The 22,163-nt window shown below is 40.3% G+C and overlaps 1 protein-coding gene across 6 annotated transcripts in view; it reads right to left on the reverse strand.

The window, feature by feature from the left end:
• The window catches only part of myo3b (myosin IIIB), a 59,050-nt gene that overhangs the window by 31,410 nt on the left and 5,477 nt on the right, over window positions 1-22,163 (reverse strand). For 4 of the 6 annotated variants that reach the window (XM_034213359.1, XM_034213357.1, XM_034213361.1 and 1 more), the window contains 22 exons: window positions 21,724-21,907; window positions 21,226-21,246; window positions 20,359-20,493; window positions 19,080-19,184; window positions 18,722-18,821; window positions 18,005-18,081; window positions 17,148-17,293; window positions 10,999-11,064; window positions 8,936-9,091; window positions 6,285-6,369; window positions 6,083-6,199; window positions 5,547-5,651; window positions 5,317-5,400; window positions 5,007-5,209; window positions 4,833-4,931; window positions 4,624-4,738; window positions 4,393-4,519; window positions 3,636-3,846; window positions 2,708-2,855; window positions 1,434-1,587; window positions 1,167-1,255; window positions 691-820 (listed from right to left, as the gene is read on the reverse strand). In XM_034213359.1, coding sequence (XP_034069250.1) covers window positions 691-820; window positions 1,167-1,255; window positions 1,434-1,587; window positions 2,708-2,855; window positions 3,636-3,846; window positions 4,393-4,519; window positions 4,624-4,738; window positions 4,833-4,931; window positions 5,007-5,209; window positions 5,317-5,400; window positions 5,547-5,651; window positions 6,083-6,199; window positions 6,285-6,369; window positions 8,936-9,091; window positions 10,999-11,064; window positions 17,148-17,293; window positions 18,005-18,081; window positions 18,722-18,821; window positions 19,080-19,184; window positions 20,359-20,493; window positions 21,226-21,246; window positions 21,724-21,907 — 2,657 coding nt within the window. The remainder of the gene's footprint in view (window positions 1-690; window positions 821-1,166; window positions 1,256-1,433; window positions 1,588-2,707; window positions 2,856-3,635; window positions 3,847-4,392; window positions 4,520-4,623; window positions 4,739-4,832; window positions 4,932-5,006; window positions 5,210-5,316; window positions 5,401-5,546; window positions 5,652-6,082; window positions 6,200-6,284; window positions 6,370-8,935; window positions 9,092-10,998; window positions 11,065-17,147; window positions 17,294-18,004; window positions 18,082-18,721; window positions 18,822-19,079; window positions 19,185-20,358; window positions 20,494-21,225; window positions 21,247-21,723; window positions 21,908-22,163) is intronic. The other 2 variants (XM_034213360.1, XM_034213358.1) reach the window with 1 other exon arrangement.

Raw genomic sequence — 22,163 nt, forward strand, 5'->3', positions numbered from 1 at the left:
TTGTGAATTGAAGCTCCTTTTAATGCCACAGGGACTGAAAGCAGGCATTTACAGGTCCCCATAAAAGGAAGTGAAACACATAATGTGGCTTAGCTGAAATAAAGTAGGAAGTGGGAATCTGATAACTTAACACATCTATTAGCATTCCAGCTAAGTCAAGTGACCAGAAGGCCTCAGCCAAGGCTAATGACGAGCACATTACTCTACCTTCATTTAACCAACAGAAAAGAGGTGGGAAGAGTTGCTTTTGTATTCTGTAAATACTGTTTCTTCATCCCCTGGGTATTTAGAAGCCTTATCATGAAAATATCCCGCTGCACCCACAATCTGTAGATAGCATTCAGCAGTGAGTAACCAAGAGGGACAGCTTAGTGGAAAATAAAAACAGAGCGCCGTGCAGAGAGCTGAGCCTCTCAAGAGATAATGGAGACTGCAGATTTACCCGAGCACGGCACACAGAGGCTTGAAATGAAGGGGGACCACGAGATGCCTGGGAGCCACGTCTTTAGGAAACCCACTTACCTGAACACTCACAGAAGCATAGACACAAGCACAATTCACAGAGTAATACAGTGGGAACCCACCATTGTTAACAATAGTTTGTCTGGAAGAAAAGTTTTCATTACCATATCCTTTGTGGTTGGCTGTAGAATAATGTTCCTTGCTATATTTTCATTGATAACAGCATACCTGTTTTAGTTAAGGGGCTGGAGAACAGCTGTTGCAGAAGTTTGTCCTCTGATGTTCTCAGAACTACGACGATGTCCACAGGAAGAGTGTCTCTGTTCTTCTCCAGGAAACCGTCCACGTTGTACATTACCTGTCGAGTTGGACACAAGGCACACACAAAATGTCGCTTACATTTTAAAATGCCAATCTGGTTTGTCACTTTTGCTGAAAAAACACTTATTTTTTCTGATATCAATTAAATCAAGTGGCATTTGTGACGGGCATTTAGAAAACTTAAACTATATTGACTAGAGTCAGCTACTATATTGTCCATAACATTTATATTTCTCGTTGGAACTGGTATACAAGACAACAAACTATACCCAACAAATATGCGATAGTGTAATAGATATTGCTAATATTAAATATTGGTAACACAGGGCTAACTGTCACAGTTGTATGTTATGTGTTGCTTGGATGTAAAACCTATGTTTTACCTTTCCTGCATAATGCTGAATCCCAAAACAAAGCTCCACACGTTTTGGTATAGTGAAGTACTTGCAGCGTAGATTGTCCTCAAACTTATCTGTTGGAAAGAAATGAGAAAGACAAAACAAGTTAAAGTTACAAAATGCTTTGAGCAGTAGAGGTAGGGATGATTTAAGGTTTCTAGTGTGGCATGAGCTGCAGCCACATTTAAAGAAGCAGTGACCTCTGACCTCTCATGTTTATTTTTTTGTTATTTGTGTTTGCTCCAGGCTCACCCACTAGTGTCTGGTCCGAGGCCTGAGGGAAGCGGCTCTCCTCGTCCATCAGGGACAGCAACCCCATGGGCTTCTGCAGGAACATGTCCAGGATGGGCCTGTTGTCCTCGTACTCCACCAGGCTGGCATCCACCCCCTCGCTCTGATACTCCATCTAATTAGAGCCAGTGTATGTATAACAATCCAGTTAATGATTTCTCTAAATGACCCAATTAAACAATCTGGGCTAAATATGATTTGTGCATGTGTGGGGGGAAAAATAGTTTCTAATCAACAAAACCAAACAGCTGTGGCGGCTGAGTGTGTCTATTGCTAAAGTTCACAGCATAATAGAGTCTTTCACTGAATGCATAAAACAGAACAGCTCTGAAGTAACAAATAGAACCACTTTATTCATAATTTATTTCACTTTGCAAATAACCCAGTCATATCATATTATTGCATCTATTTAATTTTGGATCAAAAAGTTGTTTTAAATATATATTTTACTAATAAAGTGGAACCAATGGATCCAAACCGTCCTCATGTTTAAGTCATTAACTCAGAATAATCAGTTTCTGTGTACAGCGAGACGGAAAACACCAAATCAAAATCCCTTTCCCGCAGAGCAGCAGCCCTTCATCAGGGGCAGCTCGCACTTGTTTATAGAAGGGAAATATTTCCACGGGTTTAAAAGGACTTATTTTCAATGATCACTGCTGTAATGAATGTCTAAATGGTAAATGTTGCTTCCAGTTCAGATTTTGGAGATGCAAATAAACATGAATGGGAAAGAGTATTGTCAAATTGTATGTGTGAAATCATGCCTCAATAAAGCATTAAATGCAACTTAGCAGTAAATGTGCTATATTAATACAATAGCTCTTTCTTAACTGGTTTTTCTTTTAGAAGTACTGCTGCAAAGTGAACAAAGACTAAAAGGCATTATAGCAAAAATGTCTATTTGTTTCCATCAAGGGACTTCCCTCACTTTAGGGTAAACAACTCCATTAAATCAATTAAGAATTTAATTTGGTGGTGCATAGCGGTAAAAACAATTCTTTACACATCACAGCCTGGCTGAAAGCAAAGTGTTTATGCTGAGAGCATCTCTGAGCGGATGGATGCGAAAACAAAAAATAATACCAAAATTAATGATTTCTATAATTGTTTTTAATGGGAATGTTGTTAGACAGTCTTATTGCTGAGGGGTGTTGTGCGGATACATAACATGTCTGAGCAACATTTATTTACCCATGTTATAATAATGACATCCCTGTGTATGTCAAACTCACCTGTTCGAGGGCAAATATATGCTGGTTGAAGTAAAACTGGATCTGCTCGTTTGCGATGTTGATGCACAACTGTTCAAACGAGTTTTTCTTGAAGTTTTCAAATCCAAAGATGTCCAGGATTCCCACATTCATGCCACTCTCAGCGGCACTTCAAAGGAGGAAAAGGGGACAAACAAAATTATTCTTCTATGTTACGGAACAAGCAAATCCCCAGCAGGAATATTAATTGATAAATCTTTAATGATAATCCAAGTTCAACCCAAATACAGAGTCTGCTTTGGACAGCCTAGGAGTCTGGTGAGAAATCATAAACATCAGCTTTCAAAAAGTCAGAGCTTCATAAATGGTTTCGTTTGTATCGATTTAACCTCCAGCCATTTTCAATATCTGCACAAACAATACTTATTTCTACAACACAGCATGCAGACTGAACACCCTGCATTTCATATTCAGTGCTCGCAGCTGCTACTATTCATGATCAGTCATTACCCGCTGAATGTAGAGGTCACCTTTAGCCCGTGCTTAGTTAGTGGCAATAAGGAAATGGCAAAGATGACTGGATTGTCGACAGGAACTCCGGCTTTTGTACATCTCTGCGAGACGACTCCTTGACAGTCAACGCTCATATTTATGAAGGAATTCTTTTGGATCAATGAACAGCCTATTTGCAGTCTCTCTGAAGTCTTTTTAATCATCTGAAAATTATTTTCTCCACACGCAACTCTGTATCAAAAATGTATGAAAGTTCTTTTGCTTGTCTTGTGGTTGCCCATTGATATTCTCCTCTGCATGTCTGCATCTACCTCTGCAGTCTTCCATAAAGGTCAACAGAGATTTGCAGAAACTCTGCGAGATCACTCGAGTTAATCGAAGAAGAGAGAGTAACGGTGAACGTCCACACACATGTTCGTCACCACAACACACTCACCAGATATTCATGTCAGGCTGCAGCAGGGAGTTGATGCGGTTCACTATCCAGCTGAAGAGGCGTCCGTACAGGGCCTTGGACATGGCGTCCCGGACGTCCGCGGCCTTGTCCACGGTGTTGGTGCGGATGATGGTCTCGCCCCTGGTGACGACACACTGCGAGGTCAGAGCCTCCTGGAGTTCCTCAGGGCCGATGCTTAGGAGAGACGCAGCTGAGAGAAAAGACGAGAGTTTGATAATCAAGAGCTCATCTGTCTTTATCATTAGCATACAAATAAGCTCTTACTGTGTCTTGGCTGCTTTACATTTTGTATGTAAATAGAAAGGGGCTGTGAGCTTTTGGATACATTATAGTGACAACTGCATTCAGAAAGGTTTCCCTATTTCCTGGGTAACAAGATATGATTGATGTATTGTTTATTTGGGGAATTGAACATTAAAGCGGCGATAAAGGCTTATGTGACATCCATTAACTGTTGTCATGTGTCACACAAAAACTATGACATAAAACAAAACACAAACACAACATAAATCAATCACATAGAGACCTGTGAACACATTGCTCGAATATAATACCAATGATGTGTTTTCTGCTGAGAAGGATGGCAATTTATAATGCAGAGATTGAAATCAATAGATTGTGTCCTTCACCTAAATCTCACCACAAAACCTTTTTTCTCTTCAGGGAAACATTTATACCTTCTAAAAGAATAGTGTTTCTAAGTATTACAAACACATTGTCTAATTTTAAATCTCACCGTTGTCTAAGGCCTCTGAGTTAGGCACTTCACTCTTATCAGTCTGGTGTTGGGATGTGATGGAGGCAAATTCAATATTGCCGGTGTTCAAAATGGCCGAGAGAATTCTGTAAACAGAGTTGACCTCCTAAAAAAATAAGAACAAAAAACATATCAGAGCATTTCATTCTTTATTTAAATTGTCATTTTTTCTGCATCCAAATACAATCTTTTGATTGAGTTTGAAAGTACCTCCTCAGTGAAGCCGATATTTCGGAAGCACTCCTGAATTGCATCAAACTGCTCCGTGTACAGCTTGCTGGAGACGATGTCTTGCATCACCTTGCAGTGCTGGGTGTCAATGTACCTGCAGATGCATATTGTAAAAAGACCTGTGTATATTAATGCTACAACATGATGGGAGTAGAAAGAAGGCAGGAGGATTATGAAGCGGTGCTGACCTGGGAGGGGTCCGGTCTGGAAGCCTGTAGGTCTTCAGCTTGTCTTGGTGGTAAAGGCCGGCGTATATGTAATAAAATATGTGGAAGTTCTTCTCCCACCTAGAGAAAACACACAGAGCAGTGAGAAGAGTGACAAAGGGAACTGCAGTGAGAATAAGCCTGAGAAACACATACATCGCCTGTTTAATGACCCTGGATTTCTCCAGCAGGTACTCGGAGATCTTGGCCCCGATGACCGCTCCAGTGGGAGTGAACTTCATCTCCAGGTATTTGCCGAAGCGGCTGGAGTTGTCATTGATAGCCGTGCAGGCGTTCCCGAAGGCCTCAACGAGGGGGTTCACCTGCAAGATCTTCTCACGCAGCGTCCGATTGTTTGCCTGAGAGCAACAACATGTTTCTCTGACTAACTGGTATCATACAATTCTTGCAGTATTCCCAGAGACTTAACACATTTAGCAACAATATGGCCACACAGTTACTGTACCTTTCCCAAGAAAGTGAGATGTTGAACAATCAAATGAGCACTTTCTGTTTTCCCTGCACCACTCTCCCCACTGATTATGATACACTGAAAGAGAAGGACATACATTTCTTCTTATTAGACCTCTATTGGAAGAAATCACAAACAACCTTTTAAAGAATCTGCTCGATTTTAATCATCATTTTATTAATGTTACAATACCATTCTTATTAAATGATTTTTCTGTAGAGTACCTGGTCTTTGCAGAATGTCACCATGCCTCGATAAGCTGCGTCTGCTGTAGCAAAGATGTGAGGAGGGTTGTCGGCCCGCTTCACTCCGTGGTACAGCTTAGAGAACTAAGAGAAGGAACATGCACATTGGCACATTGGCACATTATTTATCATATTATTAATTCTGTTGTTGTAAATATTAAAAATATTAAACATTTATGGTTTCTCTGGGAACCATAAATGTCTGTAGCAAATATCACGATTGTCAGGATTTCAGTCTGGACTAAAGTGGTGGCCCAGGTACCCAACTGACATTGCAATCCCAAGAGACAAGCAACCGCCCTTTAATTTAACAATGAGGGTACATGGTTTTATTGTTATCATTTAAATCTGGTAATCAGCTGTTTATCATATGTAAAGAAACCAATTCTTATTCTGACCTAACAAAAACACACACAAAAACAAGCCCTGCCACTAGTGTGTCCACTAGGGCAGGACCAGTGGATGATGTGATGGGAAACCACTGGGAACATCTGTGTGACTGGTCCATAACCAACCTGAGGAGAGTAGATGCTGAGATTCTGGAAAGGATTGAGAGCGATGAGGATGTCGCCAACATAAGTGTACACCTGCAGCTCATCATACCTCTTCTGGAGGTGGCTGATTATTGTCTCCTGAAGGAATAAAACAAACATGGCATCAAGTACACTGTACCCTGGATTAATCAATACATGATCTGATGAACATTTTAAATCTTACCTCATCTAAGAACTCCAGGTTTACCAGATCATCATCGGGACTGCTCTCTATTATGAGGGTTTTACGAGTATTGATCCGTTCGTGCCTGTAAGAAGCCAAGGACATGATAATGCTTCAGAAAGCTGTAAAGGGACCACCAAATGAGAAACAGTAGTCCTACTGGCTGGATCTAAGACCTAGTCACTTCCAAGGCTTGTGTGAAGCCCTTAAAGCTCTCCCGGGGGACACATCTCCCATTATCGCAGGCTGTGATTGCACTTCATCTGTGTTTTGACCTATCACTCTGCAATGGGCCCCAGCGGGCAGAGGTCAACACTGAGCCAGCTGCCTCTGAGGGACTGTGGAAAACCTCAGGGGACATCAGAGAGTGTGTGAAAAAGAGCTGTGAGAGCTACAGCGTTATGTGTCTATAAACAAGTGTGTACAAAGGAGAGGGTGGGTGAAAATCTATACTTGTCTAACTGCCATCCCATCCAATGGAAAGACTAAAAGCAACACTCAATTGATCGTATAAACATGTATTGTCTGTGTAGCAAAATCTGATATGGCTTCATTATTTGTCAAAGAGTTTCATTATTGTCAAAATACTATCAATTCCCCAAAGATGAAGCACACAGTTGCACTTGGTTTTTAAAAGCAAACATACGGATTCCTGCTGCTGTCAATACCAACAAGGACTGGGTTTGCTCCAGCTATTTGTAAATGCATAGCTACATTTGTGAATTTCCTACAAGAAAATGCATGTGCGTGTACATAAACAGAGTGGAAAACTGAACTGAACTTCCCCCTCGTAAAAAGTAAGTAAAAATGATCTTGGTACAAACTAATGATTTGAATCAATAAAGGCTTTAGATATGTGCACATTTGTTGCACCTTCCAATGAAAAGCAACCAATTATCTTATTTAAATCATATTTATTATAACCGCTTTTACTCTTTGAACAGGTTATATATTATCGAGCTAATGTTGGTTTTTGTTACAGTTACACATGGCAGTCACTAGGTTTTAATATATTTGTGACGACTAATCTCGACATAAGAACAAGAGCAGCCTTTACTTTAAAGAAAATTGTAATGTGTAATTGTAACTAGGCTAAGTTAAAAATGAATAACAGTGGGTTTAGCTGGTTCTTGAGCATTCATCCTCAGCGAAAAATAGTCCACAACAAATGCACTATTCTCTCCTAAACAGTATATACAAATGCTGAGTGACAAGTGGTTTTGATACCTAACGAAATTCCAGTACCTTTTGTTTGAAATGGTTCCCTATTGGAGTAGGCAAGTCAGAAAGAAATGAGAGACCGATTAAACCTTTTTTTGGGGGTATTTTCATAGCATTTGTTGACAATTAAGGAATTAAACACATTGTCATTCAAAGCTATTTCAAAGGCAACCAAAAACACTTCTGGCTTCTTCTCACTCTTGACTTGAAACTGCAAAAAACTATGAAATATCTCATTCACAAGATGCATCTATATTCTGTTATACAATAAATAATCAATTATATCATGAACAAAAGTATTCAAGCTTCAGGTTAGGAATTGTTTCCTCCTCTGCCTTTGCATTCATTCTGTATTCTGAATATAGTGTAAATTGCAGGAATAAAGTGGCATGCTCGATATGTGGTCCCTCCAAGTCATCGTGTGCCTCTGGGGAAGGACTTGAGACCTCTAGCCTCTACCTCTCTCCTGCTTTGAAGTAAATCACACTATTCCACCTACGGCAGCTACTTTTAAGTTCTCTGTCTCTATGTCTTTATTCTTATCTGCAGTCATTGTGTGCTGATCTGTGGCATGAGAGACTAAAGCAGGCGAGCCCAGTTCTCGCCCTACAAGCTCCTAATCCCATTATCCACTTTCACTGTGGACAGGAATTCGGGATCAGGCTCAGGCACCGACTCTGCACACTCTCGGGAGTAAACAGAGCTGGCACAACATCAAGACGCTCAGTCAAGGGCAGGTTCAGCAAACTCCTTTATAATGAAGATTAAGCATCGCGAAAGTCAGTATTTCTCCAGTAAATAACAGGAGACTTCCCGCTCTGTCATTTGCTGCCATGAGGGTGTCTGGGTGGACTATTCATCATCAGACATTTTAGAATAAAAGCTCAAGAAATCTCTCTCTCTGTCGCTCCATATCTTAAAATCTATTTATTGAGGAACTTGTATAGTAGCTGCCATCTCAATCTGCACAGAAGCAGCCCTAAGAGTGTCATTCAAAACTAAGAGAAAGAAAGGAAGAACTCTTAAATATCAGTTTTCCAAAGTCAAATTTGAACAGAATATTTCCTCAATTATTGGTTGAATCACACGGGACAGAAAGGTCTTTATACTAATGAATCCTCATAAGATGGTTGCTACAGCCACTGGCCTAAATGGCATTTATTAATCTGAGGTTACTCAGCACAATCACTCCCTCTGAATTAGTCACGCTCCCCTAACTTTTCTGTAATCACATACTGTAATGTCCATTACTGGGGCTCATCATCATTTCTCAGTGTAAGAAGATCCTGCCCCCTACTGGACAGAGGGAGTATCACCGCTCAGTCAGAGCCCATCTGCAGCGACACAGACAGCAACCACCAACCAGCTTTGTCACAGCACTATGTCATTTCCTCTGCGATAATAAGATGTACGAACAAAAAGAGACTTACTTGGTCTTGGTTGTGCAGCCCAGTTCTTGCTGCTCCTGGATGAGAGTAGCTAGCTGCTGTTGTAGAGCCATGTCTTTGCCTTGGGCCTGCTTTATGAAGGGATGCTCCAGGAGGTGGGTCACAGATGGTCGGGCTTCAAAGTCCTTTATCAGACACCTTACAGATCACACAAATAAAGGATGCTTTGAATACTCCTACAGTATTTATCAAGTGAATTAAACAGCTAAGAGGAAACACCTGAGCATTGCAGAAAGCGGTTCTGACAGACAGTAACACCCAGCTCCTTGTGTTTTTAAGTCTGGGTCACTAATCTGTCGTTCTGTGTCTGAGTATCACATGGTCACTATCACCATGGCCCCCGAGCCCAAACAAGGTGTGGAGGGGCAGTAAGTCCTATCTGTGATGTGCAGTGTTTGCCAATGGGTGATGTCACTTTGTGATACTGGCTCTCGTACACAGCTCAGCATCAGTTAGCGACTGATACAAACGGTTGCAAAACATTGACTATTAAAGCAACCCAGGAAAAACAGTGGATTTTCCTTTCTGTTTCTAAATATTTCATAAGAAATTGCCGCAGCCAGAACTCAACAATTCATCCATTATCATTTGATTTGTGCTGTTCAATTACCTGTTCGGCTAAAGACTTTTTAAAGTGAATGTCTGCGACTGAGCACTACAACACCAACAATTGCAGGCAGAGGAGAGATAGGAGAAAAACACCAATCTAATTCCTGCTAATCTACACTTGAATTCTGTTTCCTTTATCAGTTTGTTCGGCTCTGAGAGTTAATTCCATGAATTCATTAGCGTCAGGACATTAAGCAGAGGTTGCTACTATTAGCAGGGCTGTGCTGCCAGGATGCTGAACGGCAGCCACTCTGTCACCCAAGTCAGCTCTCTGGCTACACAAGTACAAATGCTGGTGATGGATTTATTATCCCCCCCCCCCCCCCCCCCCCCCCACCACCACCTCAGTTTCCCCTACACACACAGGCTTCCCAAACAGCCGGCAAAGCTTGATAACATTGTCCAGCCTCCCCACAGGGATCCCTGCTGCGCTTTGTTTGTGGAGGATATCATATCACACAATCCATTAACATAGATTACAGAGTTGCAATCCAAAAAAGTATTCATTTAAAATCATTGCAATTACACTCGTAAAAGCTGTGTCAACTGATTTCGCAACAATGTGTGTTGGCATATGCCTCGCCTCTGTCCTGAGCAATCAATAATTCAAGTGACACGAGAAAAAGCAAACACGCCTTCAAGGCAGATGGTCGGTTTGTTTTTTCAATTACTGCTTTCCAGTTAATGCATGTCAATGCAAGCCTATGCTAGCTGGAAACCATGCCCACATATTGAATTCTATTTTCTCATTATGGTTCGGACTCACACACCTCTGTGCGGTAGATATTACGGTTGTATATTCTGAGCAACCATTACAAGCCCCCCCATGACATTAGTTTGTTCCTCTGTGGCAGATTTACACAAATGAAAGACTATGAACAGAGGGTTGATAAGATCTGGCTATAAAATATAAATTCCCCTTTATGTTTACATGTGCACCCCCCCCCCCCCCCTGCTGACAATGTACTAAAGCTTATGTTCAGCTGTGTCTATATAAAAAAGGAAAAACAAGGTTATTTCCATCATTTCATTTTGGACATATGCCATATATGTTTGTTTTTTTAGTATGTTCAAACATCTTATTACATTATACTGTACATACAAATGCAGATTTTGTTCTCCTCCCCAAGCCATAACACCTCCCACTCTACCCCGCCTCTGCACCACACATATCTTACCATATCATTATTTATTGACAAAATGACAGTGTTAACTAAACACTTTGAGGGATTCTTACCAAAAATACTATTTGTGTTGATGAAATGAATTAATAAATACTTATTTGCCAATGTTTTGTTTTCTAAAAAACCTAATCCACCTTCTTTAGTATTGCTCCAGTGCTTTTTTAGACGTCAAGTGTTGCTGTGTGCTTTCATAGCCATTAAAGAAAACACCTGAGGGTAAAGGTTGACAGGTTGAAGTTAGAGGACACTTACTGGCCGATGAAATGGCAAAAACTTCTGCACCACTGCTCTGGATTTCGTAATGTAGGGGAGGGATTCCTGAAACAAAATCACACATGCAAAAGTCAGCATAATATTTAAGAAACTGTCGTTTCATTTAAATGCATTCAGATGACGCCATGGTCATCAGTGAAAATGAACGCTTGTCTCCTGAGTTAGCTGACAAATGATCGCTGGCAGGCGGAGTGTGACCGCCAGAGTCCTGAGAGAGTTTTTGGTGCGAGGACGAGCTGGTCTGGGTCCAGGTCTGTGGCAGCCACAGAAAAAGTGACAAATGATAACAGCTCCTCCACTGTCTGGCAGCAAGCATCTGCCATTGGGAGCCAAAAATTATGGCAGCTAGTTATACCTCTGTCAGCAGCATTTACGGAGGCCATCTATAATGAGGCTAACACTTTTCAAGTACGCTCGATGGCATGAGGCAGGTCTGTGTGAGGAGCCAAGGCTGGACGCTGTCGTCTCCACAGCGAGATGCAGGTCTGACAGCTGGAGGCTGGGCCCTAAGTCACTGTCAGGCAAACACAGACAGACCTGCTCCTGACATTATTAACTGTATTAATAAGTTCACATTGGTTGTTTCACAGACTGACAGACAGGTGGAACACGACATCTCAGGTGTAAAAGGAGAAAAAACTGCATGGATTTGGTTCATTTTGCTTATTACAAACAAACCAGCGGTAAAGGCAGCTACACATTAAACGACAACATACATAACATCCTTTTTTTCGAAGAGGAGGAGAAGAAGTTGGGGTAAGAAATCTGTCATTTTCCACAGCACTACGTTAGAGGAGTCTTTGATAAGGAGTCAGACAGGCAATCCTTTCCAAAGTGCAGATCAAAGCCGGTAACTGACTGCTTAAATGCAACCTCTAATATGAGCCTGAAGACACGTTCTCGCCTTGATGTTGTACCATACTGCTTATGCATTAGAAAGTCGATAGCACACTGCTGATAACACTGTCAAGTGCGCTCATTGTGCTTAGCAAATTCAGGCAGTATTTTCTTTCACTATTTGTGGGAGTGCGGGCTCTTATTGTAAACACAAATGGCTTATTCAAATCTAGGTCCAGGCAGAGCTTGTACTGTCACACGTTCCTCGAGTGGATTGAGGCAAAATCACAGAGGTGTCAACAGCACTTGACGGCTGTTACTAAGCCATGAAGGAAGGCCAATGGAATATCTGAAGACTTCAAGTGCAAAATGTATCATTCCTTTTTCCATATGTAGAAAAGCATTGTTCTTTTTTCTTCATTGCAACAGCTAGACTTTCACTGCTACACTTTATTCAGTATTGTGCGTGCTTCCTTACTTGAAATCTGTCCATATAGCTCTATTGTCACTCAAAACAAACCCTTTAAAGGATTTGAATCATCATCATTTTTATCATTGACATATCAAAATGATTTCTCTAGTCATTCCATACCAGACAGCATGAAACTGATTACATTATCAAAGCAAGGCAACAGTTATTTCTGTTTAGCGATGTAATGAAATGGAAATATACTGTAAATCCTTCTTAAAGGTTCCTTGCATAACATAATAAAGGTCCATCTTATCTTATCTTATCTTATCTTAACCTTCCTTGTTTACAGTGAAAAATAGGAAGTAGGTATCTTGAAGCAGGAACACAGTGGCCTTTAGTGCTGGGGGGAAACGATTATTTTGAAAACGATTAATCGGGCGATTATTTGATCGATTAGTCGACTAATCTAACGATTATTTGTTCTGTTGTTCAATTCATAAAAAACGTAATGTAAAAAAAACGTAATGTAAAAAAAAAATTTCACGATAGGCCTACTGTGTCTCAGGAGATCTTAATATTTAAGAACCTATTAATGTGTTATACCAGATTAACGGAAATAATCTCAGCTAACTGACGATACAAACCATGTTTACCAAAACAAAACACAAGTCTCATAAGAAGCATCTAAATGACCCCTGAGCGAAAAATGCTAACGGACATTGGCACAGAACTCAAGATAAAAGTACCCTTATTACTTATCGTAGCTGCACATACAATATATCCGATTAAAGCTGAGACTCCACAGATTATGTAGGTATATAGTATCATCACTGAGTGATCCGGACTCGCGACAGGGGAAGCAAATATAGTCATCACAACACGTACCTTCACAGAGCTTCTAGGGAGATCGTCTCACCACCGTAGCTGTCAATCTGATTAAAAGACGTGTTCAATGGCATTCAAATGAGAAAAAACGCGGCTGAATCGGTTAATCCATAGGTTTTTAACGTCTATGTATAAAAAAATGATTGAATTTATAATCCATAATTCCATTTTATGTAAAAATCGGAGAGCAAATGCTAGCTGCTAATGGTAGCCACCACAGCTAGCTGCTGCTTCTGCTAGGCTATGCAGCAGTCTCAGTGAGATATAAATATATAAATATCTTTGCGTTTTGGACTAACTTTAAAATATTCCCATGCTTTTGAAGACCTAGGGCGAGATGTTTTTGTTTGGGGGCTTCGTGCGCAATCCTGTGAGGAGGAGGTGGTAGCCGTTTCAGTCTCCATTGTGTTTGAAGTGCGATTGCGAACTGCTTGTTGCTTTGGGTGACCCACGTGTGTGTAGCGACGCGTCGACGCGGAAATATGTCGTCGACGATATTTTGAAGTCGACGCGTCGACGCGTCGCTACAGCACTACTTTGCAGGCTTAACAGAGAATGACTTATTCAGCGAACAGACCACTCGCTTAACATTTCGACTCATCCATCACCGCAGACAGAGCACCAGCCCTCTTTTGCGCATACATGCTTGAACACACAGATCTACTGCTACATTTATCATGTATTTGGCGGCAACGTCACCAAGCTGCAGCTCCTGGACACCTGACATAGCAGTAAAATAACAACATCAAAGGCGGAGATGTTAAAGCCTTTACTCATGATTGAAAATCATCCAACCAGCCAATGATCTGTTATCAAGGGTCAAGACTGCATCGTTGTGTTTCAATGGGAAATCTGTGACATTAAGGTGTTTTGTCACGTCACTTTTTTCTTTACATAAAATGGAAATCAAAACCATGAGAGTTCTTTAGAGGATTTGTTGTCTTGCATAACAACCGGCAATGTGTTGACAGAATTACTGACAGGTTACACAGATTCAACATCCACATTATTTCTAAATTATTAATCGTAATCTTTCAGGAGAATAATATTTCACTGCTGTTGATTTGTTTTTGCCAAAAGACTTTCTGAGTCTCAGAGAAATTGATTAAGCAACTAGTTCAATACTACCATGACAAAATACTTCCATCAGCCTCAGTTATTCTTTGCTTAATGATTAGCAAGATGTGAGTAGCATTGTCATTGTGAGCTTGTTAGTATGCTGACTTATCTACCTTGCTCTCAGCGCCGGTATTGCACTATGCTCCTACAGTATGATGAATAAAGGATTTTCTACAACCATCTTTGCAAGGCGAAGATTTAAAAAAGGAGTGTCAAGCAATGCAAACAAATGTGTAATTATAATACATCCACATGGTTGAGTAATATGTGGATGTAACACACGGGCCAGACATAACTCTAGCTCACTTGTTGATGTCCACCTCTTCGAAAGACTTCGTTCTGTATCAGAAACAGCACTGATATCCCTCACTCTCTACTCTTGGCTGTTTTGCTCCACAGATTCTAACTCAGGCTTTTCCACGACGAGCTGTCTCTCACCAGCACGCTGGTCTGAGTTCCTCTCCCTGGGCCTCGTGATTTGATTATCCTTTGTTGCCTCTGACAAGCCATCATTTACTTCTATCTCGTTTGTTATGCTCTCCTCTCAGACACATACACGACGTACTGTTAAATATGTGGCTAATATCTACAGGGATCTGGCCGAATAAACACAACCTTGGGACGTCTTTGTCAATTGCCACTAACCTTTACAACGCATTTTACACACACTTTGGTTTGACTCTAGACACTGTGGGCCGATATGACATAGAGAGAGTTGGTGGAAGCAATTAACCTTACCGCTTAATAAATATCACCGACCATCTTTGTTCTGAGTGTATGATTTTACAACTTTACCCTCTGACATGCTCCGTTACCTTTATTCATGGCCAACACATCACATATTTGTTGTATGCACTGTAACACTCAATTACTTGTAATCATAACAAAGAGCCAAATCACAAGATCCTTGGATTAAACTTGACATTAAACCGAAGCCTCAGAAAAAAGCAGAATGATCTACCTGAGATTTAAACATATGCACGGATGGGCGGTATGTCTCGGCTCATTAAGCATCAGATATTTCTGAAGCACAAACAGACCACGCACCAAGGTGACCCTAATTCATGGAGCTCATCAGCTTCCCCTCTGACAGATATCAGAGCTCCTCTTATCGTTTATAGCCTGCAGGGACGAGACGTATTTCCACCTGTGCAGGTTTCCCGTAGCACAACTAAAACTGTGACATAATGGCTATCTGCTGCTGGCCCCTGGAGTCAGAGTGGGGATAGCAAAGAGTATTTATTTGGTCGTCACGAGGAGACGTTTAAACTTGAGAGATTCTATCAAGTGGTAATCTCACAAAAATAAAAGAAGTCTAAATAGCAGCATCATGGGTAGGTGAAATAGTACCGTGACTTTAAAAAATGGGAAAATGTATAATATTAATCACAACTGGGATAATTGTTTTGTATAAATAATCTTTTATATTATATCTCATATATTTCTTGTTGGCTATGTAGATGTATTTCAGAGAACTGCATGACAGTGAACCTTTTAGAGCCTGGAAACATTACTGTGTGCAACTGTGTAATATCAGAATGAAGAAAATGCTTATTGCATGTTTTAGTGCTTGCATGGTTTCATAAAACATGGACTACCCAAGGACAATACTTCAGAAAATGTAAAACTTTGCAATGATCAAAACCTGTGAAGATGAATCTCTGATGATTTCATCATGAATCACTCTCACCGGCAGTTAAAGCCTAAAAGGTGAAACACATTTCCCTATTTAGAAAGTCATTCACACAGGAGTCATCATTTACACCACGTTTCCTGGTGATTGTGTCTCCTGAGCAGCAGTGATGGGAAAATATATTTGAGATAAATGACATGTTAACAGAATAATTTCATGGTTCAACACATTTGCTGTGATTTATACCACAACCGCCAAGCCTTTAGAGTCCCAATTCAAACCAAAAGGGCAAAACATCTATTTTGATTGGACCAGAGACAGTTGGAAATATATGTCCAATTCTATCAACATCCTAGTTATCCCAAAGTCAAAGAGAATTTGCAAAAAATCAGTGGTAATTAAATAGGATTGGACATATGACGTGGGAAATGCATATGCCCCCTCTTATTATGGCTACTGTTTGATAAGAAAAACAGCTTGACAGAAACCACTTATCCAGTTCAAGGTTGCTCTGTCTACTCCCCAAAAAATGTGATTGGTTATAAGGCACACATCTGAGAAAACCCTAATGTTGAATTAGTAGCATTCATTTTACCAAACCGTCCTTGCTCTTGTAATTATTTTTAAATTCTGGTTGTATTTGGTGCTGATGAAATGCTGCGTTAGCTCTATAATTCCTGCCACACAAGCCATGCATGTTCCTCCTCTGGCTTGGCAGGGAGGAGATAACATTGTGACGGGGAGGAGGTGACAGCCTCATCTCAATGTGAATGGAGCTAATCACCAATGCAAATTGCAATCAGAAGGGCATATCTCTACCTAACAGAGATAATTGCGCGATTGTGCTGATAACAAAAGGTCAACCGCGTGTAGCCACTAAGCTCTCAAATGATCATCAGACACATACCGTCTCCAGCAGTGAATATTTTTACAGATTACAGAAGGCGAAACACTACTACATTTTTTTTGATGATACAGATTTTAAACACTGATTATTCAGCCTTTCAGATTGGAAACATTAACATGCAAAAGCAATAAGACACATGGATGCGACCACAAATATCCAGTTAAACTTTCCTTTCCTGAATTTCAATTTGAGTTGCCAAGGAAGCCATTTTTTTCATCACCTCTATTGTCAAATCCAGTTTTCCATTGTTCTCCTGACATAATAGAAAGCTGTATTTGAGCGTCTGTGTGTGCAGCCTCCAGCTGTGTGGGAGGAGCGCCCTCTAGTGGACTCACCGCGGGATCTTGAAGAGAGCTTTGACTGGGTGCATCTCAGACAGTGGGGGATCTCCATCTGCCAGCTCGATGGCTGTGATGCCGAGCGACCACACATCACAGCGGGCATCGTAAGAGTAGTCATACTGCTGCTCACAGGCTATGACCTAGCAATACAACAGAACACCATCTGAACAACTAATATGTTCCGGAGCCAAAATTCAAAAACACATAATGGATAATGGCTCAATTGCCAGTGAGCTGGGATTAATTCACATCTCCTGTAAATCAAATTCTAGATAAGAAAACATTTAAGCACTACTAATTTCACCTTAGACATATAATGTAGTAATAAATTAACAAAATCTGTTTAAAAGGATCATAAAGATGCATTTCACTCCCTTGTTATATCACTCTCTTACATGCTGCCAAAAAGCTGGCAGGGTTACAAAGATCTATATTTATGGACTTTTTAAACACTTCAGTTCAGTTGCTGGTGCTATGAGCTCCTCCGTAACACTGACAATATAAATGACACTACATTTAACAGCCGAGTTTATTCTAATTGCCCCTGAGGTTCCTCCCTCGCAGCAGGATCACCGCACCTCATTTCTGCCAAAGAGTCAGCCGAAGGGGCCACAGACTCCCAGCTATTAACCTTGAGGCGACCTCAAGAGCTGCACCCGTGGAGAGGAATACACAATGACACAGGGGAGAGTCACACAGAAATAACTGAGCCTCTCTCCCAGTCTTTGTGGCATATATAAGAGATTTTGCTCATTTAAAATGTTCAATTAGGCACTTAAGCATGTGTGCTATTTTACTGATGCATAATTATGGAGGAACATGTGTGTGTTAACTGAAGCGTAGTCTCTGACCTCAGGAGCCATCCAAAACGGAGTCCCGACTGATGTGTTCCTCCGCAATCGTGCACTGGTCAGTTGAGCTGAAACACCTAAAAAAAAAAAAAGGAAATATAGATGTTTTAAATATAATTTAAGGTTTGTACGTTAATCAGTTTGATTTGCTAAGAAAATAAATGTGTGATAGAGTCTCACATGTGAATGAATCAATACATCCTGGCATATAGTTTAGTGTGGCAGCCTGCCAAGCAGAAATAATAATGGGCTATAATCATTTCAAATTATGTAGGACAGATTTTTATCAGCATGAGTCCACTTCATCTCCATGACACAGAGGACATAAACATGCCTAAGGGTGACTCAAAGTCATTTGCCATAACAGCTTTCTTTTCATATGCAAAGGATCAAATAATGCAATTTAAATGAGCAATAATAGCCTTGGGTTAAGGCTACGGTCCATGAAATAAAAAGATGTTATGGTGAGCAGGGGACTAAAGTGTGCGGCACATAAAATGATTTATCCTGCGATTGTGTTTGCCTTCACAAACAACGTTGTGCGGATGTGCTGCTGACACTTTTCATAGATCAGTCAAATACCAAAAGTGCTTCATTTATCTGGCAATGGATCTCAAAGACAAGATGAAGCTGAGAGACATTTCTCAGAGCTAGGTGGGTTGGTATCTTTCCAGCAGACCCTGAATTGGCTAAATTGCATCTCTCAAAGACCATTACCAAAGTCAACGAGTTTGACTCCTCCTTCGGATGTCAGGAGGATGTTGTTGCCTTTGACGTCACGATGGATGATCCGGTTGTTGTGCAAATGCTGAAGACCCTGGATGAAAAAAGGTGCTCAAAATAAATCAACCTGAATTTTTTTGTCATTTGTTATAGGTATAAATTCACATATAATGCATCAAAAAGGTTATGCAGTATAAACTTGATCAAATAACTCCCACAGATGTTCAGAAGGTGAGACATTCATTCAAGCCTGCCACACTTTCCCTGCTGAAATAAATACTCAGCACGCCCATTACATGTTTGCATCCCGCCTCCTGCATAACATTAACAGCTTTGCAGTGGGCTAACTTACCAAGAGGGCGCTGTATAAGATGTATGCGATAACGGGCTCCTGCAGACACTGGCTGCGCATGAGCAGGCCTTTGATGAGTTCTGTCACAGAGCCGCCGTTGCACAGCTGGGAGGGAAACAGAGAAACTCCAGTGACTCGTCCATCACTCAACACTGTAGATTATGATTCATGGAGAGAGCTAGCCCACACACACAAGAGGAAGCAATGCAGCATCACATGGCAGCATGATAGCATCAACAGTCATGTAGATGTGGGTGGCCTTGACAAACTAAGGACCATTTTACAAGTTTAAGAGCTCAATTAAACAACCACATTTCTGAGAAGACAAATACAATTTATACAACACATACATGTTCACATTCAGAGCCAATACGGTTTCAACCTCATAAAATACTTGCAAAGCTGACTTTAAAAAATGTTGTCAGTCTTTGATGTAAAAATGGTGCATTAGCTTTGTGCAAATTGAAATGCAGTCCTAATTAGCCAATTAAATTAGTGAAATGTTATCTTAATGAATAATTCACTTAATGTGTTTTTCATAGTTCAAAGAGAGATTTCAAAACTGTTATAATTATGTTCAGAACAAGCTGTAAAAAAAATTGTCAATCTCCCCCCTACAGTGTTGACATTTTTTGCAGCTATTTATTTGTGGCTAAATTAACGTAGCAAACTACAAACTAGCTAGCCATGTAGGAACTAGGAAGATGACATTGCCATCATGGTTTATGAGCGTTTTGGATGCAGGCAACCATAGTGGAGCTGGTGGTCAAAAACTCAAAACTTTACTTCAAAGGACTTGTTTAAAAATGTGAGAAATACGCCTATTTGCCTTCTTGCCAAGAGGTGGTTACATAAGATAACTGATATCACTCATGTCTGTAAAAGCTGGTTAGCTAGCTATTAACAGGGAAAAAGGCTAGCATGGCTTCATACAAAAGTATATCAAATTGATTTTACATTTCACATTTTTGTATGGCTTAAACAAACAAAATATCGTATGAAAAATTATTTGCTAGTGTGCTTTAGAGGTGAACAGAGTCAGGCTAGCTCCTGTTTCCAATCTGTATGCTAAGCTATGCAAACTAGCTGCCAGCTGTAGCCATATATTTACGATACCTGTTAGCATGAGTGATAGTAATCTTATTATCTTACTTTTGGAATAAGTCAAATAAGTATATTTCCCAAAATGTTTGGCTTTTCTGTTTTAATAGACACACACAGGCACACTTTTAACATTAATATGCTATAGGATACTGTTAAGAGAGTAGGAAGAACTCACCTCAAGGACCAACCAAAGTTGTCCACCTGATAAGTTGTCTGATTTGTAGAACATGCCAAAAAACTTCACCACATTAGGATGGTTGGACAGGGAACTCAGGATGTTGTATTCTGCCTCGATCTCCTCATCCACATCCTTTAAACAGCAACAGAAAACAGGCAAAATTGTATAATTGAATTGCTAGAGTTGTAGCTATGGGAATAACAATGTGAAAAATCATTTAAAATCAACTGTAGGCTATGTCAGGTTGGGTTCCATTTTAAGAAACAGAAAACAAGTAATTGGTTGACTATAATTAGACTCCTAGATAGAGTTGTTATAAAGTAACAAAGGAAGGGATGGACCTGGGTGCTAAACTATTTCTGGGAGTGCTTTTCTATCAAAGTAAATCTCAGAGGAAGGGAAGAACACCAGTCAGAGAGGCAGAATTTCTCTTCTTGGATGTCTGAGTGATAGTGTCAGCAGACTAATCAGGGAGAGGGATGAGAGAGGAGGCAGCTTCATCTTCACGGCCATCAGGGGAGCATCATGCTGGATAGCACTGCCAGGATGGGGATTGTTCCATTGACACAATCACAAGCACACCTCAGACCAAGACTCACTAGCACAATACGGTGCCAATGCAGAGGCTACAGCGCTCTTATCACACAGACAAATGCACAAATATAGCCAAGCTACACTTTCTGGTAAAGGTTTGTTAGACCTAACATGAAAGGAAACAATTACAAAAGGGAGACATTGATATGTATAGATATATATATATATATATATATATATATATATATATATATATATATATATCACTGGATCAAGTACAATAACAACTGCATCAAGATGGAGAAGAGGAAAAAGGAACTGGCAACTTACTCGGTTTGTATGGCTTGCATGCTGAGACAAATCACATAGTTATAAAGAAAAACACAATGGTTTTAGTCTTTTGCTTTTTTTCGTGTGTCACAATCATGATTTCTAGCAGTCTTAACAAATGGTGTCAAAGTGAAGGCTTATGGGGTACTCTAACACAGAGAGTAATATCAGATGTACTTTTAAACGGAAGGTTGGCTGAGCATACATGCTGAGTCATAAAGAGAACAGAATATCAGACAGTAGACAGGGTTGAAGCTGAATTAAAAGGTAACGGGTTACAGGTAAGTATGTGAGAATAGTGTTTTATAGGTGACTAAAACTTGGAGAAAAATGAGGAGATAACACAACGTAAAGACACAAGCATGACAATAATGCATCTTAAATAGATAATGCAGGTATATCCAAATCAACAATGTTTCAAGCAATGAAAATGGACAAGATGTAGTAGCCAAAGTGGTTTTGAATTCTACAAAAGGTATCACAGTAAATGTCACTTACATTGATCGGGTCCAACACTTTCACTGCTGCCTGACTGCCATCCTTCTTGTTGATCACTCTGTACACTTTCCCGTACGTTCCTTTACCAATGGTCTCCACTATATCCCAGTTATCTGATGGATCGCCTAGGTTCTCCATGCCAATCATGCTCGACTTGTATGGATACAGTCCATACAGTGACCTCCTGAGGATAAACAATCCCAGATGAAAAAAACGTATCAAATGTTTTCATATGAATGACAACAATGAGTGATTGTTTGAAATACCTCTGTAGTGACATGCAAACGTTATAGAATAAAAATAAATCCCTTTCTAATACCTAATGCTTTGTCCTACAAAGAAAAAGATTCCTGTGAATAAGGCAACAGTTGAGCCTCAGTGAAACAGACTTTTACATTGTTGTGACAAGACAAAAAAACTCCTTTTCACCTCGTCAACGT

This window comes from Gymnodraco acuticeps, unplaced genomic scaffold (assembly GCF_902827175.1).
Source record: "Gymnodraco acuticeps unplaced genomic scaffold, fGymAcu1.1, whole genome shotgun sequence".
NCBI classification, from domain to species: Eukaryota; Metazoa; Chordata; class Actinopteri; order Perciformes; family Bathydraconidae; genus Gymnodraco; species Gymnodraco acuticeps.